Raw genomic sequence first — 22,513 nt, 5'->3', positions numbered from 1 at the left:
ATGTATTACTGTTATATATATTGTTACATATGGAGGGAGAGTCTTACTACACAGTTCAGACTCATAGTGATCCTCCTGTCTCAGCCTCCCTAGTGCTAGGATTACAGGCGTGCATCACCACATCCAGTTTTGGTGGCTGGCATAGATGTGGTACTGGGGATTGCACCTGGGTCCTTCTGCTTGCCTGGTAGGCACTTAGACCGCTGAGCTATCTCTCATCCCTTATAGTACAATTTTTGAGAGCACATTCACATAATTTGATTATGCATATTATTGTAATTGTTCTATTTAATCATTAGTAATCTCTTAGTGTTCTTAATTTATAAATTAAACTTTATCACTGGTATGTATGTATGGGAAAATCACAGTGCATACAGTTGATATCTATTCTTTTAGGCTCTCACAATGAGGGTGAGAAGGAGCCAAGGAGTAAGAGCAGGTTAAAGTTACATGGTCTGCATGTTGTACTTTGAACAACTACTGTGAATATAAGTTTTTTGGGTTTTTTTGTTTTTCCGCTGGCTCAGGATGCCTTCAGGGTGGGTCTGGTAAGGCTTGAGGCTCTGGGGATCAAACCACAGCATCCTGATTGTTTTGTTTAAGAAGTCACTTAACTGAGCTAATGGGCAGGCCCCTGACTACTGAGAATATAACAATATGCAACATGTTGAATACTGTTACTCTCTTATTAGCCTATTTCAAATTGTTTTGTTATTTCTTGCTTTTTTGTTTAAAATTTTAAAAAAGAAATAATAGTGAATTTAATAATTTCATCAGTTGATATACACAAAAATCCAAATTATGCCTCCAAAGTGGGTGTAAGTTGACAGGTGTGAACCCTTCTGGCCATCCCTCACCAAATGCCCAAGTTCCTGGAGAAACTGTGCCCAGCTGCCTGAGCCCAGGGAACAACAGCCATGCTGCTAGGTGACAGCACAGCCACAAGAGGACGGAGTATCAGCCGTTGCTATGGCTATGTACTTGGCCACCCTCACTCCCCACATCTCATGCTCCCTTTCACCTCAGCCTGACTCCATACCACTAACCCCCCATCCGTAAAAGACTGAGCTCAAATTTACATGGAAGTGTGGAGAAAAGACTTGAGAAGTTGCACAGCAAAGGCTGTTCACTTTCTGTTGCTTTAACCAATGCCTGAGATAACCAAGCTAGTAACATATGGACTTACTTTAGTTCATGGTTTGGGAAGTTATAGACCATGAACAACTGGGCCTTTTGCTTGGGTCTGGAGCAAGGCAGCACTTCATTGCGGACAGTGTGCAGCTGAGCAAAGCCGCTCACCACACAGCAGGAATCAGGAGAGAGGATGGGGCAGGTCCTACTATTCCCACCTCCAGGCAGGCCCAGTGACCGAAAAACGTCTTGCTAGGTCCCGCCTCAATTTCCACCTCCCAGTAGAGCATCGAGATGAAGACCAAGCTTTAACACATGGGCCTTTGGGGTCATTTAAGATCCAAGCTACAGCAGGCACAGGGGTCAGGGGCTTGATCCCCAGGCCTGTGGTGCTGGCCCTGCCCCTGGGGTAAGCTGAGACTGCAATTGAGACTGGGCGTGATAGTGCGCGCCTGTAATCCCAGCTTTTGGGAGGCTGTAAACAGATGGACCACTACGAGTCTGATCTAGTAGTGAGACCCTGAACACCCTGTAGGCCCTTCCCTAAAATACAAAAATAAATAAATAAATAAATAAATAAAAAGATCCAAGCTACAGTGGAGGTCAAAACTAAGGTACCTCAGAGCAGTGTGATCATAAAGGATTACTTTATGACTTTTACTAACATCTAGAATTTCATATAATTAGAAAAGAATATTTAAGCCAATAAAAATCTTAAGTACCATTTGGGCTGGTTGTAAAATGAGGGATAGCCTTTGCCGTTCCCTTCAGCTTTCTGTGTAACTGTGAGAAATAAGGGAGCCGTGAGAGCACTAGAGCGGGTCAGACGGCCAGGCCTCTTGTGGCAAGAGCTGCCAGCAGAGGGCAGCAGGGCACTGTGGGTGGATGGTCCAGTCCTCGTGGTTTAAAGATATAAAAGGTTGTCTAAGACCAAGATAGCCATCCAGCAGAAAAGTATAAAAATGAATTATAAGAAGTAAAGCCATGCTGTTATGTGGAGCTGTAGAGGACTCTGACATTGCCAGTGAAGTGGAAGACCCAATACTATTATTTTGCTGAGTTAACACACCTATAATATTCAAATAACGGAACTAAACAAAAAAAGGGGATACAGATGAATGTCCATTTTGTATCTGTGTATTCAAAATGGTTAGGATATACAGTTACATTCTCTTCATGAATAGAGGGATTTGTTCTAATGGTGTTTGTAAATAGGATATCACGTCCGCATCTTGTACAGCAATTAAGCACTAGGAAGAATGTATGCAATGTGTTATTGAAACTGTCCTACCAATTTGGTTTGAAACTGTCTCATTGCTATTTCTCAATAAAATTATGGGAATAAATAAAGTAAAAGGTTGTCTGTCATTGCTCTAGTCATGGATAAAATTCCCGACTTCAGCAGGTGAAACTGAGGGCCAGTCATTCCTTACTGTGGGGGCAATGACCCTGTGCTGCGTATTAAGACAAAAGATGTAGTTTATTCTGGAACCAAATCCTCAGTATGCAGGTTGGCACTTTGCAATGAATAAATAGGGCTTGTGGTGCAGTTTGGGTACTCGTTCCTAAAAGGTTCACCATCACTGCTCAGTGTCTGTTTGGGGTTCAAGAATGCCAAACGCTCACAGAGCTGCCTGTAGAAAATGGGCCCCGAACACGGTATTGCCGAGTTCACAACCAAATGGGAAAGAAATCTGACAAGACTATTTTTTCTCAATTTAGGTCTCAAAAACCACCATTTTATGTATCTGTTGTTATGTTTTCACTTATGTTAGACTTTATTCTATAAAAGACTTAGGGCAGCCTCCCCAAGTTACACAAGAGGAAGGAAACGCAGAATTTGCTCTGCCTGCCCCAGGTAAACACCCCTGTTCACTGACAGACAATAGTCTTCCATGTCAGTAAAATGGAGCAGGAGAATCTGCCCCACAGCAGAAAACAGACCCTGGGGTACAGGAACAGAAGTCTTAGAGGATGCCAAGAGAGAGGGATTTTACAAGGACCAGCAGGTTGGCACTCTGGCCAGCTGTGAGCACAGGGTCTTTTACCAGATTGTCATGGGCCTGACTCTTGGGCAGGCCACCTCCCCTAGAAAGAATCTACTTCCTGTCCTACAAATAAGGGAACAGGCTTAGATGACCTCTGGGATCTTTTCCATGTCTGACACAGGAACCTAAAAGGACTTCAGAAAATAAAAGTTGAAATACTCTGCTTTGAGTGTGGGTGGGACACTGGAGTTTGGTGGAAAGGCTCAGGAAGGCAATTATTACTGATTCTGACGTATATGAAGAGACTGTGGAAACCAGAGTCCGGCCACGCCAGGTCTCAGCACACCAGAGCATGAGGGTGGCCACAAGGTGGTTCTGCAGCTTTCTAGCCTACAATTCTCTGAGCCAGGGTGGAAAGGGGCCAGAGTACTTGCTTGACGTTCTCTGAAGCCACCCCAACTTGAGCACCTCGAGAAGCTGTCTGATGCAGCCCAGTCTGGAGTATTAGAAGCGAGCATGTCCAGCCCCTGAGAGGTACATGGCTGCATCAGTCCGCAAGGGGCTGCAGTTAAGACCTCTCCTCAAGAACACACACGCCAGAGAGAATCAGGCAACATAAGCTCATTTGGTTTCAGTCTTTACTTTCAATCGCAGACAATCTCTTTCCTCTTCATTACAAAAACACTGAACAGACACTGAACAATCCCATCACCAACAAACACCACATGGGAGGCTCAAGCCCGGGCAGACAATCCGTAGTAATCTGAGCCACGCCATAAATGCATGATCTCTTTATTTCGTATAAAAATGATCAACACGAAAAGATCCAGGCCGCACGCTGGTTGTACATCTTCTGATCCTTCCTGGAGCCGCCTATGATGGGCTGAAAGGGAGATGCAGCCAACATCCCCGAAGTTCCTCAGGCCAACAAGCCGGAGGTGATAGGGAAAGCTGGAAGCGCTGTGGTCCCCTTGTTCTTCCTGGCTGTGGAGGGGAGGTGGCTGAGCATGGCTGTGGCCTGGCAGCCAGGTGGCATGGCCAGGTCTCCTCTGTGCAGCAGTGAGCTCCTTGCCCTACTTGCCCAAAGAGCTTCTCTGCTTGCCTACGTAGAGAGCTGTCCCGGGCGTTCCAGGCTGACCCTGTCCTTCATCCCCTCCAGCCTGCTAGGAGGAGGAGCTGTCAGTCTACTGTGCCATTATAGGACTTGTTGAATTTGTTGAAGGTAAAATCCACAGTGTGTGTGGAGATGGGCTTTCTGTAGAGTGGGTTCGAGGCCTGTGGACACAGAGGTAAGAAGACATGGGTTAGTTCCTCATCCAGCCTAACGGATTTGGATCCAGGCACCACTCCTCGGCCAGCAGAGCTCGCAGGTAGGAGGGGAGCGCCTGCTCTAGGATGCTCTGCCTCTGATCGGCTCTGTGTCCTTGGACGGCCCTTTTCTTCTCCACTCGGGAATGAGGAGTTGGGTCAGAAGGTTTCAACTTTAACAGACACTGAGTGGGGATTCAGTAGGAACTTCATCTGTGCATGGCTCTTTCTGAGCCTGCAGTCCACCTGTGGAGACCAGCTTTCTCACATGAACAGAGAACCACAGTGGACCAGATCAAGAGCAGCAGATTCATACTAAGTGAACCTCTACCAGTCACTGGTCCCGGCTGAGGTTGGTGGTGGCCTGAGACTGTGATACCTCAAAGGGCAAGATAAGGCCACTGCTGAGGACACCTGGCTCCAACCCCAATTTACCAGAGAGAGACTGTAACTGCAGGTGTCTCACATCGACTTGGAGATAAGAGAGTCTCATTAGCATAATTTATTACTTGGGGCCATCTGTGTGAGCTGACTCCCCAAGTCCTGCTCAGTTTTAGCACTTTCCTTAGCATCCCTTTCCTTTGTTTGAAAACCTAATATGGGCTGGGGAGATAGCTCAGTGGTCTAAGTGCCTGTCCGGCAAGCACAAGGACCCAGGTTTGATCCCCAGTACTACATGCTGTGTGGGGCCTGTGCTATGCAGGTCAATGAAACTGGGTGTGGTGGTGCACGCCTGTAATCCCACCACTGGAGAGGCCGAGACAGGAGGATCACTATGAGTCCAAGCTGCATGGTGAGACCCTGCACCAAATAAATAAATAAATCTTTTTTTTGGTGGAACCGGGGATTGAACTCAGGTCCTTGCGCTTGCCAGGGAAGCGCTTATTCCACTGAGCCATCTCCCCAGCCCAATAAATCTTAAAAAAAGAAAACCAAGTAAATATGGGCCACCTAGAGAAGTTTTTTATCTCAGCCCCCAGAGAATCTTAAATTTGGCTAGAGTATTTTGATTCTCCCAGAGCCCTAAAATCATGCACCTCATCTCTTTTATTTAAGTCTTCACAGTCCACTCATTTGGGAGGTTGTGGGCCTGAACAGTCCCCAATACTTGAACCTGTGCAGAGCCTTCCTGTAGACAGAGGGGCATGCACTCTTGCCCCACGGCTCTCCCAGCCCAGCTGGGCAGGCGCTGCACAGGCCCTTTGGGCCCAGGACTGCAAGGCTTGTGGGTGTGTGACATCTCATCTTTTTCTTTGGTAGTGGGGATCAAGGATCTAACCCAGGGCCTCTGCATGCTAGGCAAGTGCTCTACTATACAGCTACATCCCCAGGCCCAACTGTTTTTAATGCCAACAATGCCAGAGGACCTTTATCATTAGTGTAGGGTTGAATTCAACTTGTCTCTAGGCCAGAAGTTTCCTCTCTGCCCCCTCTCCCAGGCTTACCATCTCATAGCGGGCTCTGGAGCGCTCACTCTGAAACTTGGCAAACTCTCTGCGGTCATGGATGGTGACAAGCAGCTTCCAGATGGCCAGGAGTGCAATCCCAATCAGGAGGGTGCTGCCAATCACAGCCAGTAGGATGGTCATGGCATTGGGCGACGTTCCACATTCTGGAGGGAACCAGGAGGACTGTGGGCCAGGACACCAGCACCCCATAGTCCACGCACCCTGCCTCTGGCCTAGACGTGTCTGAGGGCAAAGGTCACGTCTCTGGAGACTTCCTCTGCTCTCTGAGCCTGTTGCCTCCACAATACTAGGATGGGGGCCAGAGGCAGATGCTACCTACAGTGTGCAGACAGGGAAAGAGTCCAGGAAGGATGTGGCTGTCCCAAGGTCACATGGTCAGCTGCCAGCAAAATCTACAGTCCCAGTGCTAGGACGGCCACGTCTCCCTGGCTCAGGCCTCCTTGTCAGTGATTTCAGGGGTGGCCTGCGCTGGCAGGGGATAGCACAAGCCACCTCCACAGGGCGTGGCTGGGGAGCAGCACCCACTGCTGAGCCCCAAGTATGGAGCCCTGGGAGGAAATGTATTTATTTTCACAGAACTGCAAAGACAGAGCTCAGCAGCAAAGCCTCACTCTTACAGCCATGCATCCTGGGCTGGCCCTGACCTTCCTCTGCCTTTGGCCCACAGCAGGGTCACTATGTGGTTTGGCTGAATTTCGAGTAAGAGGTTGCAATGCTGTGAATTGAAGGCAGCAGACCCTTTTCTGCTTCCTCCCCTCACCACCCTGTCCCATTCCAGAGACGAATGAAATGGCGCTGAGGAATCCCAGTTGCTCCTTGGCAACGGCTTTGGTTCTTTGGCCCAAACACAAGGCAGAAGTGTCAGTGTTTAGAAGAGAGCCTGGCCTCCTTGCAGCCTGGAGGGCTACGTCCAGCTCCACCTGTCCTTGTGAAACCTGCTGTGGGAGGTGGCAGCTGCAGCTGCCAGGGCCACACATGCATTCAGAGGGACACTGTCCAATATAGCAGCCCTGTGAGGACACAAAAGTCACACATTCTGAGGGTGCTCGGTCTCCTCTAAGATGATGCTCCCACGGGCAGGCCCCGGCTTCCCTACTGCCTGAGCTGTCACTGCCACGGGTATCAGCCGTGTAACCATTTCCTCCTAAGCCCTGGGAGTGGGATGGGTGGTGGCAGCCTTCCAGCCCACCTTTCATGAGGGATGGTGAGAGGACAGTGAGCCCACAAGCACAGAACAGCACCAGAAACCATTCCTACCCACCTGGCTCCCTGAGGACCGTTAGGTTGGACTTCCCACTGGGCAGCTCAGCGTAAGTGAACATCATGACACAGTCCTTGGGGGTCTTGTAGAAACACAGCACGGCTTCCTGCTCATCACTGACTAGAAGAGAAGCAGCAGCAGGTTCTGAGCACATCAGTGGGCAGCACAGTGGCCAGGGTCTCCTGGGGAGCTAGGCACCTCCAAGAAGGAAGGGGGCAGGGAGCTCCAAAGGGAAGGTGGGGAAAAGCGCTCAGGTTTGTCATGTGAAGCTCCCAGACCCAGGGCTGAGTTCATTGCTTAGGACACACCCAGATCACATCAGATCTTCAACCCTCTGAAATGTTTTCTGAGGATGATGTAAAATAAAAGAACTCTTCAATGGTTGATGAGTGGAACTGGATGGAAATCAGAGGGATAAAAAGAAAAGGTTTCCCTGACCCCTATCTCCTTTGGGGATTGAGAGAGTCCACATCTGATAAGCAATTCAAGCACTGCAGAGGCTGGCAGACACCTGTTTCCTAAGCTGGGATGAAGGGGACAGGTGGGTGACTGGCTGCCTCCACAGTGGTGTCTGTACCCCAAGAGTTAGCATACTGCAGTCCTGCTCTGGACACCTGCTGGGCTTGGTGCTCCATGTGAGAAGCCCTTTCCTCAGCTGCCCCATCGCTTCCCTGGGAGAGGAAAGGAAGAGAGGCAACGGAGGAAGCAGGAGGCAAAGAAAAAGGAAAGAAGACAGCAGCCACAGAACGACAGAAGGCTCGTATGAAGGCACGGGATGCTCCTTGTTCAGCAGCTGCCTGATTCACCTGGTTGATGAGCAGAAGTGCTGTGAGCAGGGGGGCAGACATGGGAGTGGGGCGGCAAACATGAAGGTCTGGTATTCCTCGGCACCTTTGTCATGAGCCTGGGAGAGCTGAAGGTGTGTATGTATTTTAAAAAGCCGGGGGTTGGGGGGTAGGGAGATGGCTCAGTAGAATAAGGGGCCTGAGTTCCTCCCCCTGGTGGGGGAGGAAGCCAGGGAAAGGAAGGAAGGTGGCAAATGAAATACAACATCCACTTCCCAGGACTGGATCGGGAAGCGGGTCACGGGACGCAGGAAGCCAGCTTTCTGCTCTCACAAGAGGAGTCTGTGGCTGCAGTCAGGCAGAGGGCACCTGCCAGCAGTCAGAGCCCGAGGGGCACTCCTCTGGCCAGGTGCATGGCTTTGCTTCTCTTCTCCAAGTTAACCATTTCAAAATAGTTTTAGTAAATTCACAATGTTACATAAGTATCCCTATTAATTTCAGAGCATTTCCATCACGGCAAAAACAAATCCCCACACACCAGCTGGCAGTCAATGCCGATCCTCAGCACCTGGCTGGCCACAGCCTCCTGTGCCACAAGGCCTCTGCTTACCTTGGACATTCCACACAACAGAACTGGATGCTCCTTTCTGCCTGGCTTCTCTCACTTAGCATAATGCCTTACACTGTACATGTGTCAGTATTTCACTCATTTACATAAAGTTCCGTCCTGTGGCTATCTCACGTTTGGTTTGCCAACCATTAGCAGACGGACACAAGTTGTTTCTAAGGTTTGCTTCTGGTACCAGGAAATGAACTCAAGACCTCATGCTTGCCAGGCAGGTGCTGCACCACTGAGATAAATCCCCAGCTCTGTATGCAAGTTGTGACCATTATAACTGATGCTGTTATGAGCACTGTGTAACAGTTTTGATAGACACAGGCCCACCTTCCTGGGCATGTACAAGCCTGGGAGTGCAACTCTGGACTATGTGACAATTCTATGCCTAACTTTTGGGAAGCTGCCAAAATAATTTCCAGAGCATTTGCACTTTATGCTTCTGCCAGTTGTGTGGGGGCTCCAGGCCAGTGTCCCTCGGGTGCACCAGCAGATTGGGAAGAAAGCCAGACTGTGCTTTCTAACTAAAGACTAAGATCACCCTCCTGCTTGCGGAAGAGGAAATGCCCAGGCCCAGCCAGGATACTCACCGATGGAGTCCACCCATGTGATCACTTCGTCCTTGCACAGGTGGTGGCAGGTCTGATTGTCAGACTTTCTGGCGTGAACCAGCAAGCACTCAACACACTCCCTTGAGAAAAGAAGGAACACATATCTGTACTGTGTGACATCCACACTTACAACTGAGCTCTAGACAATGAGGGTCCCAGAAGCTTAACTGCTCCATCTTCAGGTCTCCGGCCTCTGCTCTGCCTGTTTGCTACTGTCCATGGGAAGCGCCAGGGCTCCTGGGAGATACTCATGAGTATCGGGCCATATCTGATCACAGGCTAACTTGGGAGATACAGACCTTTCCCATTTGGACACCTGGACCCAAGTCCTTCTGCTCTCTACCAACCATCAAACACCTGGCTGAGAAATTAGCTCCGAATAGGTGGCTGGGGAAGAAAGGTTACTCCCAGGAGCCTGGCCCAGTCACACCCTGGGGAGGGTACAGCACTGTCCAGTATACTGGCTTGACAGGGGAGACACGAAAGCCTGGGCCCAACTGTGCCCACAGAACCTGCTTCTCTGGAGCCAGGGCCTTAGCTGACACTAAAGCACAGTGAAAGGTGAGAACTGCTTACCCCTGGGCATCTCAGGCCCAGTCCCTCTTCCAGCTTCCAGGATCCTAAGGGCCATGTTGACCACTTCCCTGACCATCAGTCTGCCCCAGGGACAGGAAGGGAGGTTCAGGGTAACACTTTATCATGAGGGCCTTCTCTAGAAAATGCAATAACTAGAAAGAGGCACTCTAAAGTCCTCCCACTGCAGCTTAGGCCAGTGTGTGTAAATGTTTGATTACAACGTTCATTTATGTGGCTGTTGTTATACTTTGAGCCCAACTCTAGTCACCATTTGAAGCAACATCGAGGAGGGCAGGAGGATGCAGGAGGTAGAACCAAGTAGGCTAAGAACTGCAGGGTTTATTAGAAGGTGTGGGAAGATCCGAGCCCACGTGGGAAGTAAATTCAGCAAGAGGTCAGGCCAAATGGCCCAGCAGACAGGTCACCCTTGGGGCTCTAGACTTGGTGGGGGGAAGCTTGGTGGCCTGAGGAGGGTGTGTCCCCAGCCCCTCTGCCAGCCTTCTGGATCCGCATACAACACAGCAGGGATGTTACCAGGTGGCCTCAGATCCATAGGCCTGTTGTAGGCAAGCTCAGATTCTGGGCCACTTCCTGGAAGCACCCCTCGTTATTCACAGGGATGTAAGAACCTAGAGCTTATGCTTCCTTGCAAATAAGTCTGGCTTAAAAAAAAAAAAAAAAAAAAGCCCCTGCAACTTTGCTCAGAGCCTGCTAACTGAAATCAGCTGGGTCCAAGCGTGAACTCAGCAAGCATGAAAGGGCGTGCGGATAGCTCTGGAAAGTAGACACTGAGTGCCCTGAAACTCCAGGAACAAAAGATGCAGGAGATTTGAAACCCAGTGGCTCTCAGCAAAGCAGCAACTGGGAAAATGGCCTGATGTGAATTACTATCAAAAGGACTTTGTTAAAGGAAAATTTTCTTCTATGAGACTGAAAGACAGAGGGTCAGTGCGATCCAAAAACAAGAAGGGACGGGATGCTCACTGTGGCCTCTCCTTGCCCTCCTGCTCCCCTGGTAGTGCACAGTGGGCAATAAATTATGAGTGTCTTCTAGGAAATAAATGCTTGACATATTTAATGTCAAGTTGTTCTTCTAAGAGGCCTTTAACTGACTGGAAGCTGACCCTACATGGCCCTGCTGCTCCTTCGGAGAAAAGCCAGAGGCTCCTGCTCCTTTAACTCATTCCCTGTGTTGTCCAGCTTGGCCTCCACTGCCCAGGGCCCGTGTCCCCAGGACCAGGAGGGAGACTCTCCAGGGTCTTGCTAGAGGAAGCTGGGGGTGCCTCCCTCGGTAATAGTGTACTAGCTCCCTGAGTCTGTGCCCAGGACCCCGGCTTTTCCCAGAGTGGTTTCTACCTGGGCCCCTGCCACTCCCCTGCCCAGCAGACTCCAGGTTGCTCTTCTAACTCACTCTTCCCACCCTTGCATTTATGCAAGATAGAACCTGTCTCTCCATGGGCAGCCAGCTTCAATTACACCGCCTGGACGGTCTGGATCCAACCCAAGCTTCGCCCCAGGACACTTCTGAGCATAAGCTAACCAGCAGCCACTGTGGGCTCAGAGAGCATGAACTCATTTCATTATCAGCAGGAGCCGGACGTTTGGAAGGGAAATCTGCCAAAAGGAAAGTGCACTGTGTGTTCCCCAGCCAGAGAGAAACAGTCTATATTATGAGTTTCAGATCTCCTGTGCCCCTGGCTCCCTCTTGCCCTAGCACTGAGGATGACACAGCTGTTTCACCAGGAGACTGCAAGAGTTAAATGTCACTCCTCCTCTCAGGGAACCTCGTACCCAACTCCTGTGACTCGCCTGCCTTCACTTTCTGGTGTGTGCAGGAGAGCTGTGAGGAGGCCAGCACTGCCATGAGCTGGAATGGGCCAGTGGCAGCCAGCCGGGTGCAGACAATCTCTTCATTCAGTGGCCATGCAGAGCCGGTGCTCCATTATCAGCATAAATGGAGCAGAAAATCCAAGAGCCACTGTGCTTGTTTCTGGCGGGCCTTATCTGGGCCAGGTGCCTTTCTATCCCATTTACCTTCTGATGATGCTTTGTTCAAAGCAGCAGTTCCCATACGGGGTTTCTATGAAACACTGTGCAGGAGATGTTAAGCAGGAAGATCAAATTCATTGGAAAAAAGGTGCACATCGCATTCCCTTTTGAAAATGCACAATAGTGCACTCAATGCTTGGAGGAGGCACTGTTTGGCACTAATACCAGTTTAATTTCACTTAACTCAGTAATCCTGTAGCTTCAACTCAGGAACAGAGCAGTGGTCTTGTTTTTATGTTCCATTTTTTGTTCTCTTACAAAATCCCCATGGAACCAGCATTCAATGCTGCTATTTTGAGTTAGTAGGAACCAGGCTGGGTGGGTGGCCAGGTGGTGGGGAGGGCAGGCTACGCAGGTGGGGCTGCCTGGCCAGGCGACAGGCCAGGGTGAGGGCAGCAGTGGGGCCGTTACCTCTTGGTGCTGCAAGCATCCGGGCAAGTTGGGCACTTCTCACATGTCTCCCCAAAGGCTCCAGGCTCTGTGCACTGGCACTGCCCACAAGTACAGTGTCCACGGTCGCTGCAGATCTGCCCGTCCTTGGCCCGGCATGTACTGATGTCTGTTGAGCAGTTACAGTTATCCCCAATGTAACCTGCATGGCACTTGCATTCTCCACAGTGACACTCTCCATGGCCTACGAGGACATACATGTGCATCAGAGCCTGCTGGGCTTCCTGTCTGAACACAAAACCCCCAGCACCCACCATGTGCAACAGAGGGGATTCAACAGGGAAGGAGACTCTGACTCTACCCCAGCCTGTCTGGCAGGGAGTAACAACTGTGGCCTGGCAGGGTCTGGGCTGGTGCTCCAAGTTGTTGCACCATGTGGCCACCAGGTGTTACAGGACCAGGACCCAGGTGTTATGCCTACACTGGTCCTCAGATATGTCCCCACCCTAATCTTCAAAACCTGTGGCTGTTACAAGGCAAAGCCTTGCAGATGAGATGAAGGTAAATATTTTGAGTAGAGGGTCACAAGCTTCTTTTAAGAGGAAATGAGGGAGGGAGGTTGGACTACAGTGGCTGAGGGACAGCAGGAGGCTGGATGCTTTGCTGTTGGCTTCAAACATGGAGTACGGAGCCACAAGCCAAGGAACGCATGGAATGTAGCTCTAGGAGCTGAGAAAACAAGGAGTGCATTCTCCCAGGAGCCTAGGAGGGAGTGTGGCCTGCAGACACTTTGATTTAAGCCCAGAGAAAATGAATTTAGACTTCTGACCTCCAGAACCATGAGAGAGTAAATCCGCACTGCTTTCTGTCACTAACTGTGTGGTAATTTGTTACAACCACAACCCAAAACTCGCACAGCTGTCCTCCCTCTGCCCAGTAAGCTGCTGGCTTCTTCCTCAGGCTTTATGATCCTGCCATCCAGAGGAGGATGGAGGAGCAGATGGCAGAGCAATACACGACAGGAATACACGGTGAGGCTGGAGTATGGTGCTACAAATGGCTCCTAATTCTAAAAAGTCTCCTGTGTGCTATTTCTGCAGCATGTTGTCCTTCCAAATGCCATTTGCTAAAGCTGCTGTCATTAGTAAAATCAAGAGTTGCATTTACTGAGCAGCTGTCCACAAGCTAGTGGAGATTGCAGGGGCAGCGTGGGCAGCTAGGAGGAAGGGGGCCTCTGCATATCCCTCCACTTCTGAGCCACTCCTCCTGGTATTGGCTGCTAGTCCCTCTCTGTGACTCTTAATGAGCATGACCCAGGAGAGGACCCAGTTCCAGAGCCTTTTCCCTGGCCACTTAGCTGCAGCTGCTGGGTCTCCTAGCCTCCCATGCAAGATGGCCTTTCCACCTGCCCACAGGGCCTAGCCCTGGCACGTCTCACAGGCAGCACTGAGGCAGATGGCAAGACTCCTGGCAGGAGGAGAGGCAGTCAGGCTAGGAGCAGGCTGAGGAACAGCTCAGACTGTGTGAAGATGGCATGGGACTGTAGGAGCGCAGAGCTCTAGCTGCGCAAGGGTCACCAGGGTGGACAGGGAGGGAGGCAGCACAAGTTCACAGACGTGTGTGTGGATTGAGAACTGCCCTGCCTTTTCTACCAGTGTGTGACCAACACAAGTTTGGGGCCTGGATAGCAGAAACCCCCACAGGAAGTCTTCACAGATGAAATGCATCCAATGAGCACAGCTCCAACGCCCCAGCCTCAGGGCTGCCTTGGTCAAGGGCCTGGTTTAAATTAAACTGGCTCCCTGTCAGGGGCAATTTCCCCCCACATTTTATTACGAAGTTTCCAAACCTGTAGCGAAGTTCAAAGGATCTTGCAGTGAGCTTCCACACGTGCACCACAGGTTTCACCAAAAGTAGATGCTACGGGTGGTCCTATCATATGTCCACTGGTTCGTCTGTCCATCCATCCATCCATCCATCCATCCATCCATCCATCCATCCATCCATCCATTAATCCATCCATCCATTAATCCATCCATCCATTAATCCATTCATCTATCCACCCACCCACCCACCAATCCGAATTTTAAAATGCATTTCAAAGTGAGTTTCAGGCTCCAAAGCTAAGTTCTCAATCTGGCTTTGGTGCTCTCAAGGGCTTGCATATGGCATCACCCCACAATGCAAAAGTATAAGAAGTAAAAAGGAAGTTTAGTTAGTTTTTTTGGCAGTGCTAGGGTTGGAACCCAGGGCCTTTTATATTCTAAGTTCTACAGCTGAGACCCACCCTTTGTCCTCTGTTTATAGTATACAGGACAGGCTGGAGGGGCCATTTTGCTTGAAATGGTACTGTTTCCTTTCCGATCCTGCTTTTGGTAGCAATATAAAAGTATCCAAATAAAATTCAATACAATATTCCAACACATCAAAGACTTAGAGCGGAGGCAGCATGTTACACCACTGAAGGGTTTGGGTATGGGGTGAAGGGCATCGAAGGAGGGCAGGACTTGGTACCTTGTGACCAGCTATGGGCACAAACAGGGTTGCTCATGGCAGAGGAATGGCACGCTGGGCAGAGGTACCTGTGATACTTTTTGGCTATGGCTGACACGACAGCGACTGTTGTGGGCACATCTGACACTGTGCAGGCCCCAGAGTTCCGAAACCCAGCCAAGGAGATCATTCTGGGCTGACTCCATCACAACTCGAGGGTTCAGACAGGAAGTAGGAGAGAGCTAGAGATTTGCCAGAAGTCACACAATTTCTTATAGAGAAGCAGGACCCACCACACTTCCTGTAGTGAAGTCTCAGGCAGAGAGCTGGAATGTGGGGAGGCACTATGGCTTTGGACAAACCAGAACAGCCTGCCCACTCTGGAGGCCAACAAACAAGTGCAACTGTCTGACACTGAGAAATCCTCAGCCCTGTAGCCACTTGGTGTCCAATGTTTGCTGACTCCAATGCAAGTCAAAACACAGGAAGTCTGAGGTCCATGCTGGGTGAAACTGCTGAATCAGCCGAATTCCAGACCTAATGACATGCCTAACTGTTCTATTTGGGTTAGTATCAGACAGCTTAAGGGGGATACCTAGCAAGCATGAGGCCAGCAAAGCATGTGTGTGTGCACACAGGCACAAGTGCATGCACACACACACACACACACACACACACACACACACCACCACCACCCTCAAAACTTAAAGCTGCTAGGGCAAAGATGTGGCACACATAACATGCTGTGTCCTCCTTCATGCATACTTGAGCTCTTTTCCAGGGGGCTGGGGCTTGGCCTCAGAGCCCTCCTTCTGAGGGCCGCCCAGCCCTCCAAGTCATCCAGCTGAGGGGAGCTGCCAATAAGACAACTACTTGCCACCCTGACTTAAAGCTTCCAACTCTCCCTTACAGAAGTGTAGCCTACATGGAATGTCAAACACTAGCCAGGTCTGGCTGCACTTCATGTGGATCCTAGTCTCAGATCCTGCAGCTATGTCTCAGCCTGCCTACCTGTGACTTCTTACATCTCCTGTGTAGCCTTGGCTTCTCCTAAGTCCTAGTTACGAACACATAACACTGAGGTGATCAGCGTCCTTTGGTCCTGTTCCCAGGATCAATATCCTATCCATGACCAGTCATGTAATTGACAGTGCCCAGAGGGCTTTAGTTAGTCCACCTCATCAAAACCAGGCTAACAAGTAGTGCTACCAGGGCAGAGAGTAATGATGCCCACTTCACACTGAGCAAACACAAAGGTCTTTTCCTTGCACACAGATAGGGATTCTGAAGAGTCATGAAAAGCACTGTGCACGGTATGAATTGCTACACATGGGAGTTATTAGTACCAATACCTTTGTTAGAGTGATTGATGGCTAAATAGACAGGAAGTCTAAATATGCCTGTTTATACAGAACTTCAGGTGTATGAAATCTAACAGCTTTTCATCACCAAAACAGTGCTTGTGTGGGCCAAGGACCTCTTTGCCTCCTTTTATGAAATAGAATGCTGGGAGGCCAGGAGCCTGGAAGCTGAAGGAGCCATAAGGAAGCTCAGCATCAATGCTTCTTAGAGGTCAAGGACAGATATGCGCAAGGCTGTGGCCTCATAGCCTGGTGAGAGGGTGGCTATGAGTGCTGAGGACAGAGTCCAGCATGCAGGGCCCCAGAAGTGGCTACAGTGACAGATGGAGGCAGCTCTATGAACACCCAGGTATGTAGGGACAAGCAAAGCTGAGCAGGAGGAGCACGGGATTCACAGATGGGATACAGTGCACATCCTTCTGATGGATTTTAGATAAAGTTTTAGCAAAAATGGAGGGATGAAGGGAAAGGCAAACTGAAGAGAGGGCAGCAGAGGACAGTGGCAGAGGAGAGGCAGCAGACCTGAGGGTTGAGGGCCTCAAGTGGAGGAGCTTGGTGGGACAATCAGCTTGTGAAAACCTAAGAGGGTGAGCTGGATCAGCTCCGCCCCTCCCCATCCACTGTGCTGCCTTGGACAAGTCCCTAAGCCCCTCTGATGATCATCCTCTCCCTTTCTGAGATGGGGTCTTGGTATATAGTTCCACACTGAGCTTACACTCACTATGTAGTTCAGGCTGAACTCAAGGCGATCCTCCTGTTTCAGCTCCTGAGCTCTAGGACTATAAGGGCCCAACCCGTTCTCTCTCATGTCCATCTGGATGACACTTTCTTTGAGGGAACACTGACAGAAATATCTGTGCTATTATAAGGAAAGCTTCTAACGTGGCCTCTGGTCCATGAGGCACCCAGGGAAAGGGAGCTAATACTGCTGTGAATGTAACAGAGATGAGCAATGGAGCAATGAGAGACAGTCATGCTAGGGGAGGTGCATGGGGCTTCCTCAGGGCAGGAGGGAGGGGTGTGAGGGAACCAGGGCTTCAGGAGCACAGGGTGACTAGTCCATGACAAGCATGGGTGAGGTTCCTCAGTACATCAATGGCACCATCTTAGAGGAGGGGAGGGGAAGAAAGGGCCAGCGACATCTGAAGGACCAGGAGGCCCTGATGGATGCAGGAGCCATGGCCTCCCCAGCGCTCCCATGGGCTCCCCAGTTCCTAGATAACTAGGAGGTGGCATTTCCGCAAGGGATGGGGATGAAGAGGATCAGAGTATGGCTTTGGGGTGCAGAGCTAGGAAGCAACAAAACCTGCAGAGGCTAGAGCTAGGACCAGAGTGCACTGGGCAGTGTGTAGCTTCGCCAGCCAAATGGCCTGGGATGTTCTAGTTCTGCTGCTGACCAGAAGTGCCTGAAGTTGAAGCACTGTCTTAGCTCCTCCCATCCTCACAGAAGTGCCTCCCTCAGAGGGTGGCTGTGTGAGTTAGGTCAACCCAAACAAAGCACTCAGAACAGGGTTTGGTGCTAAGTAAGCACTTCGTGAATGTCAGCAGTCCTCAGGGTGCTGGTAGTGCCAAGTAGCTGAGCCCTCTCTCCTCACAGTGCTGTCTCCCGCTCTCCTACTGCCCGTCTCCACTCTTACGTGTATGTAATGCTCATCCGCTATTATTTCCTGTTTCTGCCTCTCCCTAGCACCTCCATGGCTGTCTGCCCCCTTTCCTCACAGCCCCGAGCTCCCCCATCCCCCCATCTTCCTCTCCCACTGCATTCCCTAGCCTCATGATCCCGCCTTCTCCCTTCTCAGGAAAGGCTGCCACGTAAATAGGAAATAGAGAAACAGGAGTGTGTGCTGGAGGTCCTGACCCACCTGGGGTAATTTACCTATCACCCCAACTCAGATCGCACATGTGCCCTAGACATCTCTGGGGAATTCTTTCACAGCTACTACAGAGGAGCAGAAAACCCGTGCCAAACAGGTTACTGTCTATGGGATTCCAAGGCCCTGCCATGGCCTGAGCCAAAACCCACAGCCCTGCCATCTGTGCTGTGGAAGGGAAGGCACGGCAGGCCTCAGCCACACCAACAGCCAGGGCTCTCAGGCTGGGCTGCACACATAGTTCCCCACACAAGGTGGAGGCAAGAGGTGGGTAGAACTGTGACCACACATTCCCAGGTTTCCAAAAGGACAGTTTCTGCCCTGGCTTTGAACAGGAAGGGGAAATCCCTGCTGAGTTGCTATTTTCAGTTCTCTGTTGAAGAGCTGGCTGCAGTTACATAACACACACTCCTGAGTCCTCTCATGTCCCTGTCTGGCCCTGCTTCCAGGTATTCTCGGGGGAGTCTGTGGTTCCAGTTTCCATAGGACTGTGCCTATCCCATTAGCTAGCATTCTCCTCCATGTACTGGCCTTGGTTCCAGAAAAAACAACAAACAGGGATTTGTGCAATGCCCAGGACTCTCCTAGTTCCCTCACAAGGATCTCTACAGCAATTAAATCAACCTCCAGGAGGGCAACTTACTCTTGCAATTTTTTTGTTTGGGTGTGCGTGTGTGCGTGTGCGTGCGTGCGTGCGTGCGTGTGTGTGTGTGTGTGTGCAGGGTCTCACTATGCAGCTAGTACTCACAGTGATCCTCCCATTTTCAGCCTCCCTAGTGCTGGGATTACAGGTGCATCACCTTGCCGGGACTCTATAGCTGGTTCAGCATGCCTGGGGGCGGGGCCAGTGTGGCATGTGGTACCAGGGATTGAATGCTCTTGCAATTTTATTCTTTTCCTCATGGGTTTCTTGTGCCTGTGGACACATTAGCTTTGCACAGGCAAGTCATCAACAGCACTTGCCAGCCATTGGTGGTTCTGTCCACAAGCAGAACATAATGTTCCCTCACTTTACCCCAGGCTCTCTAAGAGGCTGCCTCTACTCAGACCTCCATCCTCTCTGGAACTCTGGGGACTGCTCCACTGGGGAGAATGTTCTGCACAGTGCTGCTGTACAGTTGTACCCACCTGTTTACTGGCTCTGGGTAGCAGGCCAGAGTCCTCACTGCAAGAGGGGTAGGGTGGTACCTCATCAATATATGGTGCAACAGAGAAATGGACAATTCCTGTGCATGTTCACTGCTTTCAGGGACTTCTCATTCCACTTAGACATCAAGCCATTAGAGGTCTCATCATAGGGCCAGCCAGATAGCTCAGCAGACTAAAGTGCCTGTTTAGGCAGAGCGCAGGGGTCCGGGTTGGATCCCTGGTACCACAAGCCATGCCGACCCCGCCCGCAGGGCACGCTGAGGAAGTAAGACTGGGCATGCTGGAGCATGCCTATAATCCCAGTGCTTGGGAGACTGCAAACAGGAGGATCACTATGAGTCTGATCTACGTAATGAGACTCTTGTAGATCCTGCACTAAATACATTAAAAAAAAAGTTGTAAGAAAACCACACTCAAAATTTGACAACTGTCCCAAGAATATAATCATGTTTTAAAAAAAAAAAAAAAAAAAAAAGTCTCATCATAACTGCAGGATGCCTTGGAAACTCCAACAGGCTGGGGCTATGATTGTCCCCAAAGGCCCAGGTGTTGAAGACTTGGTCCCCAGCCTGTGGTGCTACTGGGAGGTAGTGGAGGTTTTAGGAATAGGAGCTCAGAGGAAGGAAGGGAGGCTACTGGTAGTATGACTAGGAATATTGGAACCCTTGCCTACCTCTTCCAGTCTCTTCACTTCCTGGCTGCCATGAGGCAGCCAGCTTTGTTCTACTAACTACTCCCTACCATGATGCCCTGCCTTACCACAGGGCCAAAGATCAAACCTGCTGAAAGTGTGAACCAAACATTTTTTTTCTTTACTACAAATGTAACTCAGAAGTAATACTGCTGGACACTACACAGTACCTCGTCTCCAGTGCAGTCCAGCTAGCATTAAGTGATATAAAGGTAAAGCAACACAGGATAAATGCTCATGGTGATATAGGCTGTGGGATAGGAAAAAATGTGCAGTGGCTCCATCTATAAGCTGGTTCTCTTCATCAGAGGTCACTAAGACATTCTGGGCCTTCCTTTTCTTCTTCTTCTTTTTAAAAAAATTTTTATTTATTTATTTATTTATTTATTTATTTATTTGTGGGGGGGCAGCTCAGTCCACCAGGGGGCGGGGCTGGCTGGCATGTTGTGCTGGGGATTGAACCGCGGTCCCTGTGCTTTGCTAAGCTTGTTCTAAGTAGGAACTTTAGACCACTGAGCCATCTCACCAGCCCCCTTTTCTTCTGTATTAAGCAAAAACCTAGATGAAATGCAATTTTTTTTTTCAGAACCGGGTATTGAACTCAGGCCCTTCTGCTTGCCAGGGAAGCACTTATTCTACTGAGCCATCTCCCTGGCCCCTGAAATGTGATTTTTGAGATATTTCAAATCCTTTACAGATGTTCAAGAAACCTAAGGACTTCAGGGTCAAGGAAAAGAGGATTAAGGGTTCTCTTCCTTCTGTCAGCGGCTTGGTTATGGTCCCACAGAAATCAAAGGCTTGCACCCTACACTGCTCTGGCTCATTGTTCCTGTTTCTCCAGCACACAGCTCTTCAGAGATGCCAACAATGATGCCACCTTAGTCTCAGGGCCAGCTGCTCTGCTGGCCTTTGCTTTTCTTTATTGTGGCTGGTTCAGCCCACCCTGGGGGCAGGACTGGCATAGCATGTGGTCCCAGCGATTGAACTGTGGTCCCTGTGCTTGCCTAAGCAGGTGCTTTAGACTACTGAGCTATCTTGCTGGCCCCCTGGCCTTGGCTTATTGTCAGTGACCCAGCCCTAGCTGTCAGCCAACTGACAGTGTTCCCACCCCACAAGGTCTGGATGAAGTCCTCGTTAGCCTTTCATTGGCTGGCTCTCCATTTGCATTCTGACTCTGAGTAGCAAGGTATATTCACTAGAAAAACACAAGGCAACCTTGCTTTCCACCAACTTTCTCCAAGCTCCTCATTACTTTCTGAGAACACACCACTGGCTAGAATGCTAAGGCTTCACTGCCAAGGGCACCAAAGCTCTCTACAGCTTTGCTCTCCTAGTCCTGGCTCCTCAATTTTTCCTGCCAATGGTCAGCATTCACAGCTCTCTAACTGCTACTGCATTCTATGTGAGGGTGGTCAGGAAAGGACTTGGCCTCTGCCCAGCTCCACCAGTCACAGGGAGATTAAGGCAAAAGAGAAAAGATGGAAAATCACAGGTTGTTTAATGAACTCACCTTTCAGAAAAGTCTGAAAACTGCTGAGTGAAATGAACCATCATCCTCACCTAAGCCCAAGAGCACTGACTCAGAACGGAAAACAGAAGGCAGTGGCCAAAAGAAACAGAGGTACCCTAGTCAACGCCTTGGGTTTGGCTTAACCTGCCCAACCTGCCCAGCAGGCCCCTCTGGGGAAAGCAACCACATCTGGAGTGTGATCTCACCACCCCCTTGGTACTATAAGATGAGGTTGCTATTTTTGAACTGGAAAACTATCATGTTGTAGCTGGTGAGCAGTTGCCCAGCTCCACCCCGAGTTGGCTGCCACGACTGCACAGCACTGTCCATGGGTGTGGAATGTCATGTGTTGGCTGCTCTCAAGCCTGGCTGCAGGAGCCCAGCTGAGCCAAGAGACGACAGGGAGACAGCTGTCTGCTGGAGTCAGGGAGAGGAACTCTTGGGTCAAGGCTTTAGACCAATATGCCAGCCTGCCAAGTCACAGCCACCCCACACAGACCAATAACAACATATCCATCTCCCTATAGGGCAAAACAATGAGCTTGTGGGTGGCCAGAGCATTTTACCATTTGCCTAGGCAAATAAAGGTTCATTTAAGGAAAGTGGGCTCTGCATAATCAAAATAACTTGATGCCCATTGAATATTCTGTGCTTTTATCAACAATAGTCAAAAGGTCTCAGTGTCTTTTGGCCTATATGAGTCCTTCAGCCCTGGTCTGTTGCATCTGGCAGATCCTATATAACTCAGGGAGAACCTGCTTAGGAAAACTGACACAATGTGTCCAAAACTTTAATGGAAAGATTAATGAAATAAGACTTGGAAAATACGGCACAACTGCTAGGCTGGTGGCATTAGGGGCAGAACTAGTAATTCAGAGGTTTGGGTAGGTGTCAAGTTAATCAAAATAAGTAAGCCTAAGTAGAAACAGGCTATTTACTTGCAACAGGCAGTAAGAGATTCTTCTGTTCCAAGCTATAACCAAGGGCAACAGGACTACACTCACAGTCCAAGCTACTTGGGAGGCTGAAGACTGCCTGAGCCCAGGAGCTTAAGGCCAGGCTAGGCAACATTGCAAGTGATCCTGAGGTGGGAAAAGATACTCACAAGAAACTGTAATCCAGAAGCTGGGCCTCAATTTTCCCAATACATAGGAAATACAAGGCTGGCCAAATAGCTCAAGGGATTAAAATGCCTGCAAGCAGGTGCAGGGGCTGGGGGCTCGATCCCCAGGCCTGCAGTGCTGGCCCTGCCCC

General features: G+C 50.0%; 1 protein-coding gene across 2 annotated transcripts in view; it reads right to left on the bottom strand.

Moving 5' to 3' along the window:
* Nucleotides 1-3,740: 3,740 nt before the first annotated feature.
* Nucleotides 3,741-22,513, bottom strand: part of Itgb5 (integrin subunit beta 5) — a 127,581-nt gene continuing 108,808 nt past the window's right edge. The window contains exons 11-15 of one of the 2 annotated variants that reach the window (XM_012517149.2): nt 12,206-12,428; nt 9,149-9,249; nt 7,158-7,277; nt 5,873-6,039; nt 3,741-4,394 (exon numbers count right to left, since the gene is read on the bottom strand). In XM_012517149.2, the coding sequence (XP_012372603.2) occupies nt 4,299-4,394; nt 5,873-6,039; nt 7,158-7,277; nt 9,149-9,249; nt 12,206-12,428 (707 nt within the window). In that variant the 3' untranslated portion in view covers nt 3,741-4,298. The remainder of the gene's footprint in view (nt 4,395-5,872; nt 6,040-7,157; nt 7,278-9,148; nt 9,250-12,205; nt 12,429-22,513) is intronic. The other variant, XM_023702174.1, reaches the window with a different exon arrangement.

The sequence above is a fragment of the Octodon degus genome, unplaced genomic scaffold, assembly GCF_000260255.1.
Source record: "Octodon degus isolate 3935 unplaced genomic scaffold, OctDeg1.0 scaffold00147, whole genome shotgun sequence".
NCBI classification, from domain to species: Eukaryota; Metazoa; Chordata; class Mammalia; order Rodentia; family Octodontidae; genus Octodon; species Octodon degus.
Note: the sequence above shows the minus strand (reverse complement) of the source record. Positions and strands in the feature narration are given on the sequence as shown.